At 34.1% G+C, this 22,440-nt stretch overlaps 1 protein-coding gene across 1 annotated transcript in view; it reads left to right on the top strand.

Annotated features, from left to right (window-relative positions):
- LOC136031115 (fibrillin-2-like) overlaps positions 1 to 22,440 on the top strand; it is a 227,011-nt gene that overhangs the window by 174,481 nt on the left and 30,090 nt on the right. The window contains exons 37-47 of the mRNA XM_065710426.1: positions 1,775 to 1,936; positions 3,979 to 4,086; positions 5,328 to 5,507; positions 7,361 to 7,473; positions 8,931 to 9,063; positions 11,390 to 11,487; positions 15,440 to 15,590; positions 16,309 to 16,512; positions 17,383 to 17,508; positions 18,790 to 19,029; positions 21,588 to 21,763. Coding sequence (XP_065566498.1) covers positions 1,775 to 1,936; positions 3,979 to 4,086; positions 5,328 to 5,507; positions 7,361 to 7,473; positions 8,931 to 9,063; positions 11,390 to 11,487; positions 15,440 to 15,590; positions 16,309 to 16,512; positions 17,383 to 17,508; positions 18,790 to 19,029; positions 21,588 to 21,763 — 1,691 coding nt within the window. The remainder of the gene's footprint in view (positions 1 to 1,774; positions 1,937 to 3,978; positions 4,087 to 5,327; positions 5,508 to 7,360; positions 7,474 to 8,930; positions 9,064 to 11,389; positions 11,488 to 15,439; positions 15,591 to 16,308; positions 16,513 to 17,382; positions 17,509 to 18,789; positions 19,030 to 21,587; positions 21,764 to 22,440) is intronic.

Raw genomic sequence — 22,440 nt, 5'->3', positions numbered from 1 at the left:
TTCATCAGTCATTGTAAACTTAAACATTAATAGATTTCTACGTGAACATATGTCTTAAATATCTTGAATGACGTCACCGTCAAAGCAAAAATGACGACAACTAATTTCATGACGTCAGTCAACACAGAAACATCACGTCACCTGATCCACAGACAGACACACAGACAGACAACTTATTTTTATATATATAGATAGATAATATAATATGATACAATACTGCAAACGTTTAATATATAATACTAAATACCACAATAACTTCATGAAGGATACACCCCCCTCCCACAAAATTTTCGTTCTTTAGGAAATTACTATTATATTACATGCAGTATTCCATACTGCCAACAAAGAAAACTGTTAAAATACTTAAGATTCTTTTGGACGATGATTTAAGATGGAATTCGCACGTTGACTATCTGACTAAAAAAGGCGCCTCGCTTTTACATTTATTTTCCAACCTAAATAGATTTGGTACACCAACTGAGGTTTTAAAGTCTATATACTGCAGCTATGTTAGACCTTCTCTTGAGTATGCATGTCCTGCTTGGCATCCGGGATTGACAAAAGATCAAACAGATAGACTTGAGACGATACAAAAAAGAGCTGTAAAAATTATACTTGGACAAAACTACTCAACTTACGAGGATGCGCTGAAACAACTCAATATGGACTCACTTGATAGTCGTAAACATGGCTTAACATATAGATTTGGACTAAATTGTTTGAATTCCTCAACTCATTGTCGTCTACTACCCAACCTTGAGAGCCCCCCAACTGAAGGACCAGTTACTAGACTCCGACAAATAAAAAAGAATTGTCCACAGTTACTGACTTGCTCAGCCTATAGTACTGAGAGATATCGCAAATCATTTGTTCCATATTTTACCCGTCATTTTAATAATATTGACACGACTAATATTTAATGTTTGATTAATATAATGTTTGTATAAATTTTCCTGTGAGTGTTTTTGAAGGTATAAATTATTTTTGTCATAACATGCTAATGCTAGCTCCGGCTATTGTAGTGAATAAATATACTCTATTCTATTCTATTATGCATGCAACTATGCATAGGCCGAATAGCTCAATTGTACGATTATGTAGAGAGAATTTTGAAAACTTCCAGAAACAGAGCTTCTCTAACTTTTTTTATGCATCTTTATGCAAACCTTTATGTGAAGGTGCGGCCTAATTCTCTATAAAATTTGTATAAATTTCTAAACTTCGTATTTCTACATTTTCACAGCACAGCCCTTGTAATTAACAAATTATCACTATTTGGCAACATTCCCAAAATACTTCCCTTGCCGCTTGACATCCATTTGCTTATGTATGTATATACTTTAAGACATAGACACTGATGAAGGATGGTACACATTCTGTTGATGAAGGATAACAGATTGCCAGAGATTGTGCTTTTTGGCCTTCCAACTAGGTAAAAACGAAAAGCAGGTCGTTCCCGAATGAGGAATGAGGACAAAAGAAAGAACTTAAATGAAACTAGAACATCATGAGAGGAAGTAAAAAACGAAGTCTTGAATAGAGGAGGAGAAGGAGAAGGAGCCTGTGAAGCATTGAACAGATTGGGGTGGAGGAGGAGCCGGTGAAGCTGTTTTTCTTTCAGGTGGATTGGTGCTGCAGTGAGCTATTAGTTGTAATAGTAGCGGTAGTGTAGGCACTTACGGATATTATTTACATGTAATTTTGGTTCTTTCTTTCTAATGTTTCTCTATGATCTGGACTGTTAATATTTGTTAATTCTTTGTTATCATTTTAGACATTGACGAGTGTCTTGATGAAGATCTGTGTGAAGAAGGTACATGCACCAACACTGAAGGAGGCTTTAAGTGTGAATGTCCAGATGGCTTCATTCTGTCTCCAGATGGTAAAACTTGTGTCGACAGACGTGAGGAAATGTGCTTCAACATGTACAGAAGAGGTAACTTGCTTTGCCATGAATCACCAGAGTGTATTCATGTCTTCATGGGATAGTAACTTTTTTGGAGATACGAGTGGGATCGTTGGTCACTGCAGAAGCACTGAAAGGAAACATTTCACTCAATTATCTCTTTTTTCGTCTTTGAGTAGCACTTAGTTCAGCTATTTTACTTACAATTAAAACGAAACTAAATAGCCATGGGCTGAGGTATAAGTAGGTAATGTGTTTCCATCAGAATTGGGGTAGCAATGGGTTTTCCCGACTGGCTGTTCATTTTGTCTTTTCTTCACCAGTAATGAACCTAATATTTCATTGCTTCCAGTCGGTAACATCGTGACATTTTCTTACAGGGATTGATTTCACGGTAAAATCAGTAGGATTATAGTGCTTCTCAGGACCGAGTTGAAAAAAAATTCTTAGGCTATTACCTATTCTTTTGGCAGATCGAATACATTGGAGAGAGGGGGGTCCCGACTCTCAACTCATCTCACTCGTGACGCCAATGAAGAGTCAATAAAACAGCAATAACATAATTTTATTCTTTGATTAAACATACTCTTAGAAATTAGATTCTGTAAAGTAAACAGTTTTGCTTTCTATCATATTTTATTTAATATTTGAAAAGAGATTTTCTTAACAGGAACATAAAATCTACAACCACTAAACATTTCTAAAAATCCTACGATGTTTCTCTAACATAGCTCAAACACTTTCTTAAATATATCGAAGAAATTTGAGCTGTAAAAAGAGATTGTTTGCCCTAATCTTAAAATTGTATATTATAACTTTTAAGTTTACTACTATGTATGATTGTTTCTGCTTTTGTATAAAAAAAAATGAAAAAAAAATGAAATTGTAGTTAGTTCCATGGAGCACCGATCCAATATTTGGCATTATGTAGAGCAAACAGAATTAATGTAAAACAGGAGAGTTTACGGTTTTCAAGGAAGATTCTTCATATTTTGCTAAAATCAATTTTATTTATGAACAAGAATAAAATACAAGATGTATATTCACCAAAGTCGTTTTAGGCTAATATGAGTGTGTCAGTACAGCAGGAAAAGAAAGAGAAATAAAAGAGAAATTGCCGACTCTGTGACAGCAAAAATCTGAAAACTAAGTCTCATCAAACTTTTTGGGTGTGCCCCAGGGCCTTTATTTTTCAAAAACTGAATTGATTATTTGGAAAAGTGGCTGCATTATTTTGGCAATGTGCTTATGCTTCTGCCAAAAGTGTTAAAGCACCATTTAAATTAGGCGTAAAGATTATGTAATAAATAAACATTAAATCATTATATCTAATCGTTTATTTAATGTGTAAGTATTGAATTTATATTATATATTAAAATAAAATTAAAGTTAATCATGTGATAATATTTCATAAATCACATTAAGTAGATCATAAAAGACTGTGTGATAAGGCATAAGGCAAAAAGATTAATGTAAACTGTTGATTAATACAAAATAGGGACTTCAAGTTTCCAAGAAAAACCAATAATTTATTGTTACCTTTACTTTGAAACACAAAGAAACTCTTTCCTCATCAGTGTAACAATGTTCCAGAACTCTGAAACCTGCTCTTTTCTGTAAGCCTACATGTTAATTTTCAATATTTAGAAGGCCAATAAGGCTCGCATACAGTTAAGCCGTGACTTTACTGATATAGTGACTCGTCTTCATTGACGAGTAACGGTAATACGAATCATTTTTTTTTTGCATTAATGTGAATAATGTGAGTAGTACTAATACAGATATGTACTATAGGCCTCTATTTTTCTTGTTCGTGCTGGTATTAGTCGAGATTTTAATTCAGGATGCTTCACTATAATCAAATGATGTTTATCTTAGTTCCTTCACAAATGAAAATTTAAAGAACACATTTGTCAATGAGGTAAAAAGAATGCCCGCAATTGTAGTAAATTATTTGGAATTGAATAATGACTGTAAGATTTCTTGTTTGTCCTTATGACGTTCCGGCGAATCTGTTTAAAACTTGGAAGGACTAGTATATGTCTAAAACTCATAGAACCAATTATTTCTAGGTCAGTGCATGGATCCCCGAATGGTGCCAACAACCAAACAACAATGTTGTTGTACAATGGGGTCAGCCTGGGGTATTGGCTGTGAAAGGTGTCCACAAGAAGGAACCGGTAAGCTCTCTTTTTTCTTTTTCTTCTTCTTTATGTTTTGTTTAATTTTATCAAACGCTGGATCAAATTTAATTGAACAAGCGACGAGGAAATCCAGTTTCGTGGGAGTTTTGAAATTTAGTTTTTATAGAAAATGTAGTTGGAGATATTTTATAATATTCTGAGAAGTTTTCTTTTTCAATATTCTTAGTCTTTAACCATAAATTTAAAATCCGAGTTTCAAGACTTCGACAATATGGAAGATTTGAGTTTTGAAGAATCATAGGAAAGGCTTAGACTTGAAAGTTCTAATGAACTATCTCTTTTTAGGGGTGGGGGGGCTATTGCATTAAGTTAGGATTAAACTATATTTAATCATTATGCGTTTTTAGTCTATGTCTTCTTTCAACATCATTCATCCTTAGGACATTGGTTGAATCCAGCTTAGAAGATTCAACAGAAGGGTTTTCAGCTATGATTCTCCTCAATAGAGTGTTTCAGGGGGAAGTGTTGCGTCTGAAAAAGCTATTCTTCAGGAAATCAGTGCAGGTGTCTCCTCAGTATAGGTAGTCCGGGAAATCAGTGTATTTTGTCAACGTAGGCCGTGTTTCCCCATGTGTGTCATGCTGCCATACAAACAGGAGTACTAGTTCAGACAAAATATCTTAGGAAGGGTAACTGAAGCTATCTGGCTAATTTTTCTTTGTAACAACAATAGCCACTATAATTTTATACTTTTTTGCTCACTTTTTTGCACTTCTATGAAATTAAAATTGTTGCTAATATTCTTGTTTGAACTCCTTTGTGCTTGTAGAAAATAGCCATCAGCGCCACCTAAAATCTCTCATTTAGAGGTTTTAACGGTAATATTCGGTGCTAAGGCTTGCCCTTAAAGACCTATATTGTATTCTCTTTAATTGTGTTATCGGGGTTTAGATACTTCAAGTTGCAACAGCTGTCAATGGTTTGTTTATCTCATTTCGCCCGCTGATGAGCAATCGAAAGAATGTATCCTCTAAATAAAAGTACCATATCCTAAAAACCCTTAAGATCAAACTTATGCTTCTTACATTACAGAGAGTTTTCTTCTTTTATTATTATTTATTTATTTATTCGGGGATTTGGAAATAGTCTATTTCCATAGCAATCCTTTGTGCAAAATATTTTAATCGCACAAGCTTCTTCTCGCCCCTTTTTTGTATTGCTGCAACAATGAAGAAGAACATATTATAATTTTGTATCAAGTAGAATTTGATTTCTAGCTGAGTTCCAAAAGCTTTGCCCTGATGGTCCTGGGCGAGGAATTAAAGGGGAAGATCTCAATGAGTGCCTTGTAATGCCTGGCATCTGTGAAGGAGGTGAATGTGTCAACACAGATGGCTCTTTCAGATGTTCTTGCCCACCTGGATATGTACTTGATGCCTCTGGTAGAAAATGCATCGGTAAGTATGAAACTCTGCTTTTCATGTATTAGAGTTTGTTGCTGGATGGGTAGGGGCGGGCACAGAGATTATTTTTGAATATTGGCAAAATCTTATCAGAAAACACAAAAATAATTACAGACATAATATAACTAGTTTGCGGTTTTTTCTGCTGGGAAAGGGGGTAGGAAAGGGAGAGTTCAGAGAAGGAGATGTAAAATAAGAAAAATCATGACTTATCCTTTACTAAAAAGCAGGAATAGCACGCCTGTTTCCGTAATTACAAGTTGTGACGGACGATTTAGGTATGGTAATTCGAAAGGTATCATGTGAAATATGTTTTCAAACTGAGGTTAATAGCCTGACCTGTCAATAATGACCTGTCCGATCCATTCTTTTAACTTTTTTTGTATTTTTTTTCTCTATGTAGTTATAAATTTTTACTTAGTATTTTTTTGATTTATCTGGTAAAAATAGATTGGTAAGTTGTCAATTTTTCTTTTCATATATTAAACGAAATAGCATGCTTTAGTCCGGATCTCTGTAGTTTCTCAACGTGTCTGTTTTAAACGTTTGTTGAAATTAATCCTAGTAAGAGCCTTAGGTTAACTCCTAAATTTGAGAATTCTGTCCAAAAGAAATTAAAACTTTTAATATTTTTTTCTTCTTTATTCAAATATATAACAATCAGAACTATAAATTAATAGCAATTAAAGAAATTAATTATTATAGAAATTAACTTCTATAATCATTATAGAAATTAATAACTATATAACAATCAGAACTAAATAAATAAACTTTAAACATTACTATTCTGATTATTATTTCTCCTTATCTCCCTTATATAGAATCTTGAGATATTTTACACACACCTTTGCTAACTTTTTGCATGCCTACGGAACTTGGTCTCTTAACACTGAAGTGCTCACCTATAGAAGCACGTAACTATCGTTACGCAAGGAACATTTGACATTTTATTTGATGGTCTGGCATGTAAAACACTGAAGTTCGGGGATGCTGTGTTCATAACAGCTCCCCCCGGGGAATCAGAGAAAAAACTTCGACTGAAATTCCTTCAAATCACGCTATGACGAGCAACAGGGACCATATCCTGCGGTGTCCTCATCTGCCACCTCCTTCCAACTTAAAACGTAGGTATTTTAGCCAGAGAAGGAATCCCTAATAGACATTTAAGAAGGACCTGGATCCCCGGGATGGCTTCAGCCGACATGGGCATCCTTGGGAAGGACTGATTGAAGATTGCAGAAGAGGCTACGGCTGACAAATCGTATTGACCAACATTAGTCATTCCATCATAAATGGGGCTGTGCAGAAATAATCTTCCTCTGTTCCCCACCGAAAGTAAATAGGTATAATCGTTTCTTTCACGTTAAAACACTTGACAAGGCATTAATCAATATTTTTGGGAGGTAAACCAAGTATTATGATATGTTTTCTGCTTTTAAGGAAATATTATGCACTAGAGAGAATGTATAAAATGGCTGAAAAACTCCAGAGAAATCTCGGGAAGTAAACGTAATAGAAGCTTAGAATGGCTAATTCGTTCAGTTTCCCGGCCTCGGGCGAAGCAACAATTGATTAGATGGTATTTTTTTCTTCATTGGATCTTTAATTTTGTCTTTGAATTTGATAGAGCTTCAATTTACAGAAATGTACCATATCCCACTTTTAGTATATTTACAATCTTCCTAAATAATTCTACTTTAAAGACAATTTCTTGAATATTGCTCTCCCCCCTGCCCCCATTACATATCTGTGTTAATCTGTTTATGATCTGTTTTATCTGTTTTGATGCATATCTGTTTTGCATCCACTTAATTTTAATTCCAATAATTCTCTGTGATACTTTTCAGATGATAATGAATGTTCTCAATCGGCAAACATCTGCAGAAATGGAACTTGTGCAAACGTAGATGGAGGTTTCGAGTGTGACTGTGAAGAAGGCTTTGCTCCTGGTCCTATGCAGGTAATTGTCCTGTTTCTTTCACTTTTAACCCACCTTTTCAGGATTCAAATGTTTAATTATTCTAATAGAATTACACTTGTATTATTTCACTATTCTAATCTTTTTCAGTCTTTTCTCTTCCCGAGGATAGCTCTTGAAAAACTTGAAAAAGAAATAATTAATCGTTTTGTCAGCATAGGATGTTGATCACATATAGAATAGAATGTGCTCATTTGTTACCAGAGCTGTAAGGTAACATGCGCCTGTCAGAAAATGAATGAAATAGTGCAAATAGTGAAATAGAGCTACTAAAATTAGCAACAACACAAATACAAGGTAGCGTGTACTATTTCAGGATCAAGATCATAAGACATATGGAAAACGTCATAAATAAAATGAACAGTCAAAATGACGAATAAAATAGTGCAAAGCAGAACTGGGGTATTTCCTCTTGACGAAATGATATTCTCTTGAAGCCAAAGTCTATTAGCATTCTTCTTAGTCTTGTATTCTAGCTAGTCTGCTATTTCTAACTGCATTCTTCCTAGTCTTTTATTCTAGCTAGTCTGCTATTTCTAGCTGCATTCTAGCTAGTCTTGTATGATATTTAATTTTGAAGTTGTCGGTAAAAGTAACAATGAAAGTCGGACTGTAGGTATTCACCCCTATGTAGGTACAGTCAGCTCTAGTGGTTACAAGGAAGGAAATTTTAATGTGGCTAAGCTTCTTTTAATGTTCAAAAATATGCCTCATTTTGTCAAGGTCAGGTTTTAGTGTCAAAAGTAAGGAGTTAATATTAGATTCTCTGGTAAGGGTTCTAACATGCCACAAGCTTAAGATGCTTAAGTGATCTGAAAATTTAAAAAGATTTCAGTAATAATTCTTAACGCTTGAAATCAATCAGAATGCATTAGGGACTAAATTTAGTTCCCTGACTGGACTTGTCAGAAATGCTGGTAAAGTTAGTGTTAAAAGTTAGGACACCATATTTCTGATCCAACAAAAAACTTCCCAGTATTCTTATGATGAACGTCGGTGCACCGAGTTCTCTGGTTTCATCAAGGACAATCGAGTTGTGCAGATTGACAAAGGCTTATAAAGATAGCTGCCGCAAAAGATTCCTTAGTCTCTAAATGTTTTCAGATAATATTTAACTTTAATACAAAATAATTGGTTTACTGTCAAGTCCCTATGCAGTTAGTGGGGGACTAGGGGGGTCACCCCTCCCCCCTAAAAATGTTTGTCCAACTTTATTACGTAAAAACGCGACAAAATGAGTAAAATCAAATTTTTATGCATTTAAAAAAAAAATTCATTTTAATATTTTGATCCTGTGTCTTGGCATTTGCAATTGTAGCCTAATATTTTACTCCTTATTATTTGCCATCTCAGAGTGTCACATGCCTTTATAATTAAACTGAGGATGTTAATAATTAGGCGACTTGTAATTGAACTTTAATTTAATTTTAATTCGACAGATCTGTGAAGATATTGATGAATGTTCAGAATACGGACATCAATGTGCCTTCCGCTGTCACAATGTTCCTGGATCCTTCCGTTGCATATGTCCATATGGTTACACCCTTGCTCCCGACGGAAGACATTGTCAAGGTAAGTCATCAGAGATCCTATCTGCTTCTTTCCCGGTGTTTATCTATTTTGTTATTTTCATAAGAATTTACTATTTGTATGCATAAACTTTACTTCAGTCCAACTGTTCTTGTCTATGCATTTGGCCAATACAAAAGAACTTGTGTTTCAAATGTAATTGAACGTTTACTTTAGTTTTTATGGTAACGCCTAATATTTTATTACTCCTTTGTATATTGCTATTTATCCTTAATGTAACTTATGGCAAATAAATTAAAAAAAATCAAAGTTTTGGCACATTTTTGTATCTCTCGCTATTTTTTAAGGATTACCTGTAAGATTAAAAAAAAAAAAGACTCAAAGCTTAAGAAAAGAAAAATCAAGATTGTTCTATATATTAGAATCGAATAGTTCGTAGTGACGAACTGTAAGTAAAGAGAGACACGACTCAGTAATAGCTGAAACTCTAAAAAACGGAATTTTGATATCAATATACATCAATAGAATCGGCTTATTATGCTGATTCCTAACCTTATTATACAAGATTCATCAAGTTAAGTTTCACCCATCAAAGGCTAAGAATCTGAGAAAATCTGCCTGGTTCTCAAAGAAGGAGGAAACCCCCTCCCTAAAGGTCCATGAATCTTAGTGAAAACCACACCATCAGATTTAGCGTATTATAGAGCGCTACTGTAGAGGTTTCAAGTTCCAATCTTCAAAAATGTGGAGTTTTGCTTCTTTTTTTTAGCCAAAAAAAGATCATAGATGCGTTTTTATTTTCTTTTCTTTTTGTATTCTTATCTTTCCCAGGAATGATCGTATCGAACCAGTGGCTCTAGAATATTAGAAGAGGGTTCATTAAAGTGGAAATTAAATTTCTAGTGTCCTTTTCAAATTACCGAAAAGATTGGAGGGCAGCTAGCCCCCTCCCATGTCCCTTTCTGGCCAAAATCATTCAATCAAAATCCTTAGATATTCTTATTGTTCAACGTTGTTGAAATGTGTAATAACTATACCTTTGAAGATAACATGACCCCCACCTCTTAGCTACTGGAGAAAGATCTTTGAGTTATGAAATTTGTCCATTGTTTACGTATAGTATTTGTTATTAAGAACTATGCATTCATTTTTCGGGTGGGAGAGGGTGATTTTTCTGCTGGGGTAATTTTCCACTGGGAGATTTTCTATGGGGAGGAAAGTTTCAGGGGGATGAACCTTTTAAGGAAAATTTTGCAGAATTTGGCAGAATTTCCATGCAGAATTATTTTTATCCATCTTTCTTTTTGCAAAATCAATTTTACATGTGGAGATGTTAATGGTGATTGTCTGGGATAAGTCTCCACTGGGATTGAGTTGTCTAGTGGATCTTTCCATGGAGGGGTAACCGGATTTTCCGGTATTGTTCAAAAAATGACAACAAATTGAATAAAAGTTTCAACTGGAAATAAGGAACAATATCAAAACTTAAAATGAACAGAAACTATTACGCACATAAGGAAGTTTCCCCCCTTCTCAATACCTTGCTCTTTAAGCTAAAATTTGACTTTTTGTCCTAATTCTTCAAGAAGGACCCCTGAAACAGAAGAGTTGGTTAATTAGAACAATAAGAAACTTTTTAAAAGCATTAAAAAACTTAAGAATGAAGAGTGAGGTATTTAGGAGGGGAGAACTCCCCTCATATCTGCAACAATTTCTGTTTGTTTAAATTTTTAATATTGCTCCTTACTTTCAGTTGAAAAAACTTGTCTTTTTTGTTTAATCCTGTCCAAGGTCCATGATTCTCATAATTCTAGCATTCTGCAAGCCAAACCAAACACCACTGACGCTCAATATATGAAAATGTAGAACTTTTCTGCTGAATTCAACCGCCTTCTCCATCTTTCGGTTGGATTGCTAAAATTTTGCATAAATCGGTCTATTTTAGTAAAACTGCTATCGGAGATATATTTAGTCAAATAGATAAAGTGTGTGCATCGATTGTGAAATGTTTAGAGCTATATAAGACGTATATTTTTTGGTGTTTAGTCCCGTCTAAAAATGTAAAAAGAAAAAAAGCTTTTCTAATTTTCTAATAAAAAAAAGAAAAAAAGCTTTTCTAAACTTTTGCTATGCTTTATGCAGATGACATTGATTCCTTTTCTAAAAGATGACCTAGATTGTCTTCTTATCAGTTCCTAATACTCTGAATTGAAATTTAAGGCTGCTAAAATTTGCATAATTTAAGGATGCTAAAATTTGCATACTTTTAAGAAATGCTATACCTACTGTGAATTTCAGTTGGATAGTTTCAGTTATGTAAGAATAGTTTTAGTTCCGTAAATATCTTTCTGATACTTTTGTTTTTCAGATGTTGACGAATGTTCCACTCCTGCAAATAACTGTAAATTTGCCTGCAAGAATCTCATTGGCACCTTTATGTGTATTTGTCCTGAAGGTTATACCCAGGTAAGCCTAATTCTTGCTTTCTTTTAGTTACCTGGATCAGTGCTTATACCATCCCCAAATTTTTCGAAGTTTCCCTGAATTTTCCCAAAAGAAAATGGGATTCACCGAAATCTTTCTTGAAACTTAAGGTTAACGAAAATTAACGGTTTGAATGTTACGATAATGTCCGCGTGCTCATGAATCTTAACATCCGAGCAATTTCAGAGAACCAAGTTTTCTTTCGAGGAAATCCTGGAAAATACGGATGATATGGAGGTAGTGAAAGCGCTGACTTCGGTCTAGTTCGTTTGCATTGGTCCATAAAGGCTTAGCGACGGCTAAAAGAGCTACAAAAAGAGAGAATCCTTTTAATTAAAAAAGAGAGAGTCCTGTTAAAACTGAGCTCCTGAGCTCTGTTGATAAACCCCACTTTTTGCATTTGTTCTTGACATTTAGCGTCCAACTGAAGACCTTATGTTAGTATTAGAGTGGAAAATCCACGATAATTTAGATTCTCTATAGGCAGAATGCTCGTTATTGGATATTTCTTAACCAATGAAAACCAAGGATGTTACAACGCACTGTTCAGTTGAGCATTGTCTTTCAAAGAGTATGCATCTTCCAATAGGTTACATAGAAAATAATGTTTTTAGTAATGTTATGAGGCAGATGAAACTTTTTAGCAATAAAAAGGTCTATAACTGCCAAATATCCACTATTATGCACCATATTGCTACACTTCTTGACTACTAAGTTCCTTGCATCGACCCTGCAGTGTGTTGCTATAGCAAGGCACGGGACTAAATTTCCCGATTCAAAATGTTTGCCAAAGTTTTCAATACACATGGATGTAGGGAGATCGTGTAATATAGCATTATTTTGTGTTTAGTATCTGCTAAATTCCTTGGTACGGGATAAGATTTATTCCAAACAATAACTATCACCAGCCCGGTTGGGCTGAATTCATTTTTTTGGAGTTAAAAAAAAGAATAACATCAAAAAAGTAAAAAAAAAACAATTATAATAAGTATAACTAAATGAATATAAACTATTATTGATTAAATGTTAAAAAACATTCCTTTCCAAAAATCTAATTAATAAATCTTTATCGAGTTTTAGCCGATTCGGCGCACGTCATTTAACCACAGAAAAGTACCTGGCTGGAAAAATGTGCTTTTTTGGGAAACTATAAAAAGCAAAGTTTTCTAGCCTTGGCGCTTGTTTTGAAAGTCATTTGTTGTCTAAAAAGGATATAGCATAAGTAAGTGTGATTTAGGTTTTGTTAGGTGTTTTTATAAATGTCATTGGTTGTCTCGTGCTTGCACTGCATTTTCAGTTAATACAGTAGTTGAAAGAGAACCTTGGATTTTCTTAGTTTGAACTCGGTCATGACCAGCGCATACTTGTCTAGGCCTTTGGGATTGACTGTGGTGTTGCAGCTATCTACGCCTGCGGCTGCTAGCACTGGGTGTTTCGAACCCGGCGGGCTCGCCTTAACAAGCGTTAAGGACCCCTGGAAAAGATTCACGCCAGGCAGTTATCCTTTGGGCTAGTACAGTCTTCAGTAGCAGCAAACCGAGTGACATAAGAGCGTTACACAATTATAGACTTTAAACTGGTAAAAGAATGCACCATCATTTTATCAGTAGTGTCGAAAAAGGTAAATAGAACAATAAAAATTAAAAATATATGTATATACATATGCGTCATAATTTAAAACCAATAAATTAAAAGGCAAATTGAAAGCTAAAAAAGGTAGAGCAAAACGAACATAAACGACTAACAATTAAAGATGGGCATTCAAAGGTAAATAAAGAGCATACAAAGAAAGAGAAAATCGGACATAAAACAAATAACAAGTAGTAAAATCGTTACATACAGGACGTGAAAACTGTCTTTGGGTATCTTAAAGTCAAACAGAGAACATATAGGGACAGACTGAGAGACGAACTGGGGTAGGCAAGGTCTGGGGGGAAGTGTCGTTTGGGGAAAATGTTTTCTGTTTGACGGTTTTGTATTGCATTTTGTGAAAAACGGAGGCACGACTGAACTGTAGTGCACTCAAGTGTTTCTATACTACATTTATCTAGAAGGAAATAGTTTGGAAAGTCTTTGAAAATGATTCACTAGTCTCTTTTGATTTATTCAATTTCATCTGTCGCTTCACGCAAAATATCAGGGTGCCAAACCATAAAGAATGAACCATGACCCATTGTAACCAAAAATTCTAAAAAAACACGCTTCAAGTAAAACTGGCTATTAAAAAAAGTCTTCATTTTTAGCTGACTCAGAAATGGTAACTATTATCGATTAGGCTTAATAGTCAAATGTTATTTCAAAAACAAATTTATAGGGATTTCGATAAATATTCTGAAACCCTCAGAAAAATGGCATCGGATCGATAGAAAATAACAGCATTGGGATTTCCCAGGATGCCATTTTTCCAGAAAAAATATGGAGCAGTTTTCGAAAAAAAACCTACAGGGAAACTTTACAGACTCCTGCCTTGAACAAAAAGGGAAATTACTTTTTTTTTGCATAGGTAGCACTGATGCATTTTACACAGGCAAATTCAAGCAATTTTGAGCATGTTAGCAACTTTGTAGAACATTTTGGTATTCATTTGTGTGCGAAGAATGCACAAATTCATATTCTTATTTCCTCCCTCCCCACCTCTGACCTCGTTTAGGGTGGAAATGGGTTCTAAGTGATAGGATTTTTCAGTTCTGGCGTCGCTTTCGGTCTCACCAAACTTGAATCAATGGGGAATAAACCTTTCAATCCACTAAATACTTCACAAATTAATATTCTGATTTTTCATTCCCCACTGACCTCGCTTAGAGTGAAAATAGGGTGCTAAGTGATGAAATTTTCCGATTTTGATGTCATTCTTGGTCTCGGACTTCAATTAATAGGAAACAATCTTTCAGTTATATTTTTTTTTTCAATGATGTACCATATTATAATATCACAAATGCTATTTTTACCTGTTTTGAGCTCACCTAAGGTTGAAATGACGTGCTAAATGATGAGATTTGTCAACTCTGATGTCATTTTGTTCTCCCCAGACTTGCATAAATAGGAAACGACCTTTTAATCCACCCAATACTGCACACATTGCGCATGCCCCCAAATGGGATACTAGATGATACAATTTTTCAATTCTGATGTCATTTGTGTCTTCTCGGACTTGAATTAATAAGAAAAGACCTTTCCATCCAGATAATACTGGAGAAAATTAAATGCCAGATTCCCCCCCCCCTTTTTTCCTGAAAAAAGGTGTTATCATACTATTAAAAAAATTCTGAACATTTGTTGCAAAAAACATTTCTGTTGGTCAAATGCCGAGGTTTGGCCTTTTATTGTAGTTTTACTGCGCTATAATAACCACTATGCATTATTATCTTTTATTCTTTGTTTATCTACTGTTTATTTTGATTCCCTTCTTTTACAACGTTAAAGTTATGCTAGATAACTTCGATAGCTATCCCCTTTGATCGCCAGAAACTATAAATAATAACAATACTATATATCTTTCATGAATTTTTCCTTTCATTATCATGAATTCAATTAGAATCAATGATTTTACCATTTACGTCACGATAACTTTAAGTTCCCCGTTGCTTTTAGGTTACTGGTTGTCGACTCACTGATTACATCCACTGCATCGTAATAACAAATCATATGGTGATGTCATTTTAATAAAAGCTACAGATGTTTAATATCTTCAGTGTCTGCACTTCTGACTATTGGTAGACTGGAAATCCAGCTACCTTTACTTAAATTGACTTAATCATCGTTGACTTATTAAATTTTACTCTCGCATTTTTTTTTTTGCTGATAGATGGCACAGCATCATATTGCTTGTGATGTTGAAGAAAGTACTGCTTAATAGCTCTTTATTTACTTGGTAACTTTGACTTGGAATTGGTGTACTCTTAAAATATGCGAATAATAAAATTCTGTTTTATAGGTTGGTGTAACTGATGATTGTCGTGACATCAACGAGTGCAATACCAATCCAAATATATGCAAGAATGGTATGTGTATAAACACCAAAGGCTCATATAGATGTGAATGTGAAGATGGATACGAGCCATCACCAGATGGAAAATCTTGCATTGGTGAGAAATTATTTCATATTGTTAGAGCTTCACTATGTTTCCGCCCAATTTTCTCTGGAGCTATACATTAAATACATTAGTCATCAAATTTTAGTAAAAAGTGTAATCCTGTCTTTTCATTAGTTAGAAGTAATTTTCTTGGCCAAAAAAATGCCCTCCCAAAACAAGTAAACTCAAGTAACTTTTTTTTTTGAAATGTCCATGTATTAGGGAAATATAAATGTTTTCAAATTCGATGACGAGTAACACTAGTTGATCTTTTTGTCTGATTTTTGAAAATCCATTTTTTTTTCTCATTCAAATAACTGTTTCCAGGGATTTTACTTTATTTATTTCTTGAAATAAAGTTTCTGCATTAAAAAATCTGTTGAATCGCAAGCAAAATAGATTTATTCCCATCCAATTCATTAGGTGCTGTAAATAATGGCATTGACGCAGGATAACTACGTTAGAACTCAGAACTATATTTTATATATTGCTTTTTTTTGCTTTTTTTGCCTTTTTTGTACTATTGTATTTCTATTTTATTGGCTTCTTTTTTTTTAAGCTGATAGACATTTTTTCTAAGGTGGTAAAGTATCTAATTATATTATGATTATCTTAAAATTACTATCGGTATTTTTATAAACTATTGAAACTACCGGAGCTAAAAAAAAGTTCATAATTTTCGGATTTAGCTTTGAAACCGTTAATTCATTCAAATTAAATCCTTTTCCAGATCGTCGGACGGGCTACTGTTTTAGGCAGCTAATTGGTGGAATGTGTTCATCCAAGACTGACGACTTAATGCTTGTAACCAAAGCGGATTGCTGCTGCACAATGGGTACCGCTTGGGGTCCGCAGTGTGAATATTGTCCTCGCAGAGGAAGTGCGGAATATGATGAACTTTGCTTAGAAGCTGGCTATTCTATCGATGGTACCGGTAAGAAAAATTCATTTATCTTTCTTTTTACTGCTCACATTATTAAATCACTTTTTAGATTTGTTAACGGAATAATAAGACGACAAAAAAAAAACCGTGATGGCACTGTTGATTGATTTGAGCTTGGCAGTACGGAAATTGAGGTTCAATCCAAGCTTAAGCAGGCCATGGAATCCTTATGAAGGTTATGTATTAGCTCTTTAAATCACCAAACTAAATGAGGAAGAAGAAGATGACGATGAAATGGTAATAGATACCGAGGAATAGAGTAAAAAAACGAAAATGATTCCATCAATTTTAGGATTATAACCGCACATGAGCTATTTTTTATTTTTTTATTCCAAGACTTTGTTACTTTTTCTTATTCCTTTCCAGTTGAATCTCCTAAATACAGATTTAGAAATTTCTAAGACTCTTCAAAAGTCAACAGTCGGCATTATGAGGAAAACATTTGTAAAAACTAAATCTTTATTTAAACTTTATTTGAACGTTTAGGAAAATGTATAGGGGTTGTAAAAATGAGCCAGCTGATGGGTGTGTGATGGTTGACAAGTTGATTTTGATGATACCTTCTCAAGTTCTGATATCCAAAGTGTTTTGTTAGATCACGCGTAAGATTGCGTTTAAGGTAAGTTATTGTAGATCGCAGGGTAATTATGTAAAATAGTGCAATGTTAGAAACTTGGACGAACAATAACTGTAGATTAGTAGACCGTGGAAAATATATTAAGTTTTTTTCCGTTTTTTTTTGTCTGTCTTTGAATTGCAGAGCTACAGTATCAGAAAAAGGAAATGCTATTTACCTGTTCACCGCTAAAACCGAACTCTGTATAGATTAGGCCGTTGAATTGATCAGTACAACAATTTCAGATATCGATGAATGCCAAACTATACCCGGACTTTGTAAGAATGGGAAATGTGTCAATACTCTTGGGTCATACAGATGCATGTGCAACAAAGGATTTAAACCGGATCATTCTGGAACTCGTTGCATTGGTAAGTACATATTTGTAAAATTAAGTCATCGCTGAAACTATGAGTTTTACAGTGAACTAGCTAACTTGCCATCCGTTCAGCTCAAGCCAGCAAAGCTCTTGTTTAAAGGAAGAATCATATAATTTTAAATATACAGGCTTCCTTTGGGGCTTCAATACATTATAGGAAACCCAAATTGCTGCGCTAACACACTAAATATAATGAAAATAACTGTAGAAGTAATCTTTTCAACCATATGTGAAATTACTAATATTTAGAAAGAAGAAAAACCACTAACGATCGATTGTTCCTTTTTTGGATTTAAGAATCGCTTAAATTCACAGATTTTGTTATTTTAAAGACACAATTTAAACATAAAATAAAGCTACTATAAGATAGTTTCACAATTACCCGAGCCAGATATTTCTTTGATAGACCCAAATAACCAGCAATGGACATTAAAAATTTTTGTGAACCGTTTTTATTTGAATTTTTCGCCAAAATTTGATGCCACCAGTAATTGTTGCATAACAATTCACAGAGAGAAATAATATTTGACAAAATTTTCATTTATTGATAATTTAGAACAGAGAGCATTTTCCCAGTAGATGTTATCTCCAGAAGGGGTCCTGCGGTGGTACAGTGGGATTAATTTTTGCTTGGTAATACGCGACCCCGAGTTCGATATCAGCCGCAGCAACGGGCTAAAGGGCCCGAAATTTGATTTTAGTAATGATATTATTGAAGCTCCTCCATATAAACCTAAACAGGAAGAAGAAGAAGAGATTCTCATAAGGACTTCTCAAGTGTCTTTGTCTATAGTGTCTACCTTTTAATATGGCAAGAAAGATCACAAAGACAAGAAAAAACATTCAAACAAATATAACTTGTAAGATTTGTTTTAGTGATCTGTGGAAGAAATTTTTGTACAAATTTCCACATTTGTAAAGACTAGTTGGATTTTAGAATTATACCTTGTGCTACTGAATTAAATTTAAAGAAAAACATCTTTAACAGGGAGAATTAATTCAGTTTCCGAATTTGGTATCCAATCCAACAACACCATTACAAAAGATTTCTGAATCCTTAGTAATATGTGGATGTGTTCACATGGGCATGTTACAAAATGCTTCGTATAGCCTACTACTGCTGTGTAGGGATAATAATAGCTTATGTATTGTACAAAGTAGAAGAACCTGTTTCTTAAGCCAAAATTGCTTAGAAATATAATTATCAACTCAAAAACTCAAAGAATAACTACAAGTAAAATTGTTAAAACTAATTGTATTCGCATCATTTTAGATGTAAATGAATGTGAGCAAACTCCTGCCCCGTGTAAGTTTGCGTGCACCAACACCGAAGGCAGCTTTTTGTGCTCATGTCCGAAAGGATATACACTTGCAGCTGATGGCGTGACCTGTCGCGATCTGGATGAATGTGCAACTGGTCAACATAACTGTGAGCACGAATGTGTTAATACTCTGGGAAGCTATAAGTGCTCTTGTCCGAAAGGATATACTGAGTCAAGAGATAAATGTATAGGTAAGTAGTATAGATAAGTTCTTTGAAATTTGTAAGGAAAAGCAGTTCGAATAGTTTGTAAGACAATAGACTTTTTAGCTTTTAAATCTAGGTCCTTAGAAATCACCAAAATATTCCAAGGAAGAAAAAGAATCACAGAGTCAAAATTGTCTTTTTTTTCTATTCTTATAACTTGTGATAGAAGAATCTAAACTCAACTTATTTTACATGTTTGGAATCAGCCTTAAAAGTTGATGTTTTAATGCTTAGTATTGTTATTAAGGCCTTGATTAAGTGAACTGATGGAACTCGAAAATCTCACGTTAAAATTAAAAATTTGTATTTGAAAAGTTCTCAAGTATTCATTGGCGGAAGATACCACTTTTAATATCAGGCCGTAGCTTCTTGAAGATGTTACAAAATATTTGCTAGGATTTTGCTCTATTTCCTCTGATTGCTTAGAAATCTTAGAAAATGTCTAACTCTTTTTCACAAGTGTACTCTATGAAGGATATTGCTTTTAGAACAAAATCGGTACTATCATGAGCAGAAGACAATAACCTGTAAGATGATTGCAGCCATTTTTTTTTGCCAGAAAGAATCGTTTCAGATCGCCAAAGAGACCAAATTGACAAGCTGGTATAATTAAACTGCTATTTGCCAATGAATAAGGGCTATTTGAAGGGTTTTTGACAATCGACGGTCTCTAGAGAATTGAGAGACAGAAGGCTACCCTAACTTCAATTTTGAAGCTCGATGTTTTGTTTACTTGATCATGGCCTTAAAGTTCTTTTTTTTTTTAGTTTTCGTTTTTATTGACAAAAATAAATAAATCGTAAGACCTTATTGGTTTTTTATAATAGCTTAGAAAAAATTGAATTGAAAAAAAATAAGAAAAATAAAATGAAAACCTAGGATAACCAGTACTTTAATTTTCAGCCAATAAATTCTCATTTGCTTAAAATTTATCTCGGTGGTTTTTTCGATCTACTACTAGCAAAAGTAACTCCTTATTCATCATTCATTTGCCATGAACTGTTTAATGCCAAGTGATCATGCCTATACGTAGAGGAAAGCTTCTCCGGCCTATCCCTTATATTTGCTTGAAGGGCTGATTGCTCAGAATTTACCTATGCATTTTAAATCTGAAAGTTACTTGAAATAGTTAGAAGGTCTATTGATAGATATGCACTCTGGAAATCGTAAGCAACTAGACACGTTTAAGTAAAGGAAACTAAAATATTGTCAGTATATCAAACTGATTATTAAAATTTTATTGTCAATTGAATATTATTAGTTTTTAGTATTATGTGCAAGAAATAAATTGTATGTTGATAAAAATACAATTCCATGCAAGATATACAATTGCATGTTGGTAAAAAAATATATGGTATTAAAAGAATAATTTTTGAAGCTTAGGCAACAGACTGTCAAATGATAAATGTATTGGTTGGTAACATTACTATATTCTACAAGATCTGCTTTATTTTTAAAAGCTAAAGGAAAGGAAAGGCTAAAAGACAATTGAATAAAAAGGCGACGGAAGACTTAGTAAATTCCAACAATTCAAACTTTTTGCATGTCAGTACAAGTTGCTCAAGATTCTACAAAACAAAAATGTTATTGTTTCTATTTGTGAACAAAATGCAACTTAGATGGGTCGTAATTTAAATATCCTCAGATGGGGATCTTTTGGAAACATGTCCGGGTAGGTAAAATCCCTTTATCCCTGTATATAGGCATGAAAGATGGCAACCTAGAGCACCAACGCTAGAACAAGTTAATGGAAAAAACTAAAGGAAAGGAATTTCAGCAATTTTTTAAGGCCTATGTAAAAACCCGTGAACAACAATAAAGACACTTGAAAATACCCTATCAGCTTCAAATTAGATAATAAGAGCGTTATATACTCATCAAGTTGGTTATACAGAAAAAGCAATCTAAAGTGTACAAAATAGTCTACGAATTTGTAACACAATATTTGAAGTATTTGAGGTGAAGATTCTGCAGGCGTTTTCTTTAATTTTTCTTTAAAATATTTTCGAGTCGTAAAATTCTTTAAAAAAGGTCGAGAAAAGTCGTCTCTAATGCTTTCAGACTGAAGAGAACTTTTCAAAAATCAGGAAAGATGGAAACTTAGAAGGGCAATTTCTCTATCTGAATGTTGAACCTTACAAAAGTTATAGTAGTAGTGGAAAATGCTTGAGAATAAACTATGGTTAGTATTGACCTTTCCTATCATATCCTCTTCATTTAAATCTTCCCATCCATAGCGCAAGTATGACGTTCGAACAAACTAAGGACACGGATTCAAATGCTTTCTTTACCAATTTAAGGATAAAGTGACGCAGATATTGATAACCAAAGGGCTTTACTCTTGTCATCATATACACAAATAAAATAGAAGAAAACTCTAACCATAATTTCGTTCAAAAACACTGTTATGTCTTAATCAATTTACCATGTCAAGATTTTTGTTTACGGGTTCTCGTAAGCGCAATCTTATGTGTTTTTTGTGAGTATTTTTTATCGTTATAGTCATTTATAAGACAAAAATTGTTATGACTACCTTTTTTTAGATGTCAACGAATGCTCAGAATCTCCAGGAATATGTGCTGCTCCTGCTACGTGTATCAATACTCTTGGTAGCTTTAAATGCATGTGTCCGCGTGGTTACACGCTTGACCCTACTGGCAAATTTTGCGTTGACAATGATGAATGTGATGACGACTCTGCCTGTGAGCATAGTTGTCAGGTATGTGGTATCATTAATAGACATTCTGCAGAATCAGTAGATCTGTACCCTAATTTTGGCACTACAATAGCTGGGCTCATATCCACTTACAATGAGGCATAGCAAACGCAAGAGTGGGCTAGTGTTGAGATTGCGAAGGTCTGGATTCATTCTCACTAAAATCTACCTATTTATCAGACCTAATCTAAGCCAGATTATAAGCTTAGTTTGTTTGGATATTTTGGAATCTATTTGACGCTAATCAATTAAAAAGCTTTATTATAGATCCTTATCTGTATAAAAAAAAACGGACATAATTTTAAGCCATTTTGCTCAAAATTGCTGAAAGGTCCAATAAAAAGGGCTTTGGCAATGACATGGCCTCTTTTCCAGCCCCTGGTGGTTGGGCGTAAATCATACTAATTGCCAATTGTTCATATATATGTTTTATAATACAAAAATAGGGTTACGTTTGATCTTGGGTGTCTGATTGTCTCGAAGCATTAAAGAGAGCCCTGAGCCAAAATGAGTAAAGATTTTGAGGGAAAGGAGATGGCCTGGAGGGTGGCCGAAAATGGACCTAAAAAATTTTCTTCAAAGATCAGTTTGAACCTTATAGCTGAAAATTCTTGAGCAAGAGAAACCTAATCTATTAAAAAAGGATAAAAAAGCTTCTATTAATTTCTGTTTGAGTTCAG

The sequence above is a fragment of the Artemia franciscana genome, chromosome 9 (assembly GCF_032884065.1).
Source record: "Artemia franciscana chromosome 9, ASM3288406v1, whole genome shotgun sequence".
Classification (NCBI taxonomy): domain Eukaryota; kingdom Metazoa; phylum Arthropoda; class Branchiopoda; order Anostraca; family Artemiidae; genus Artemia; species Artemia franciscana.
This window is presented reverse-complemented; position numbering and strand designations above follow the sequence as displayed.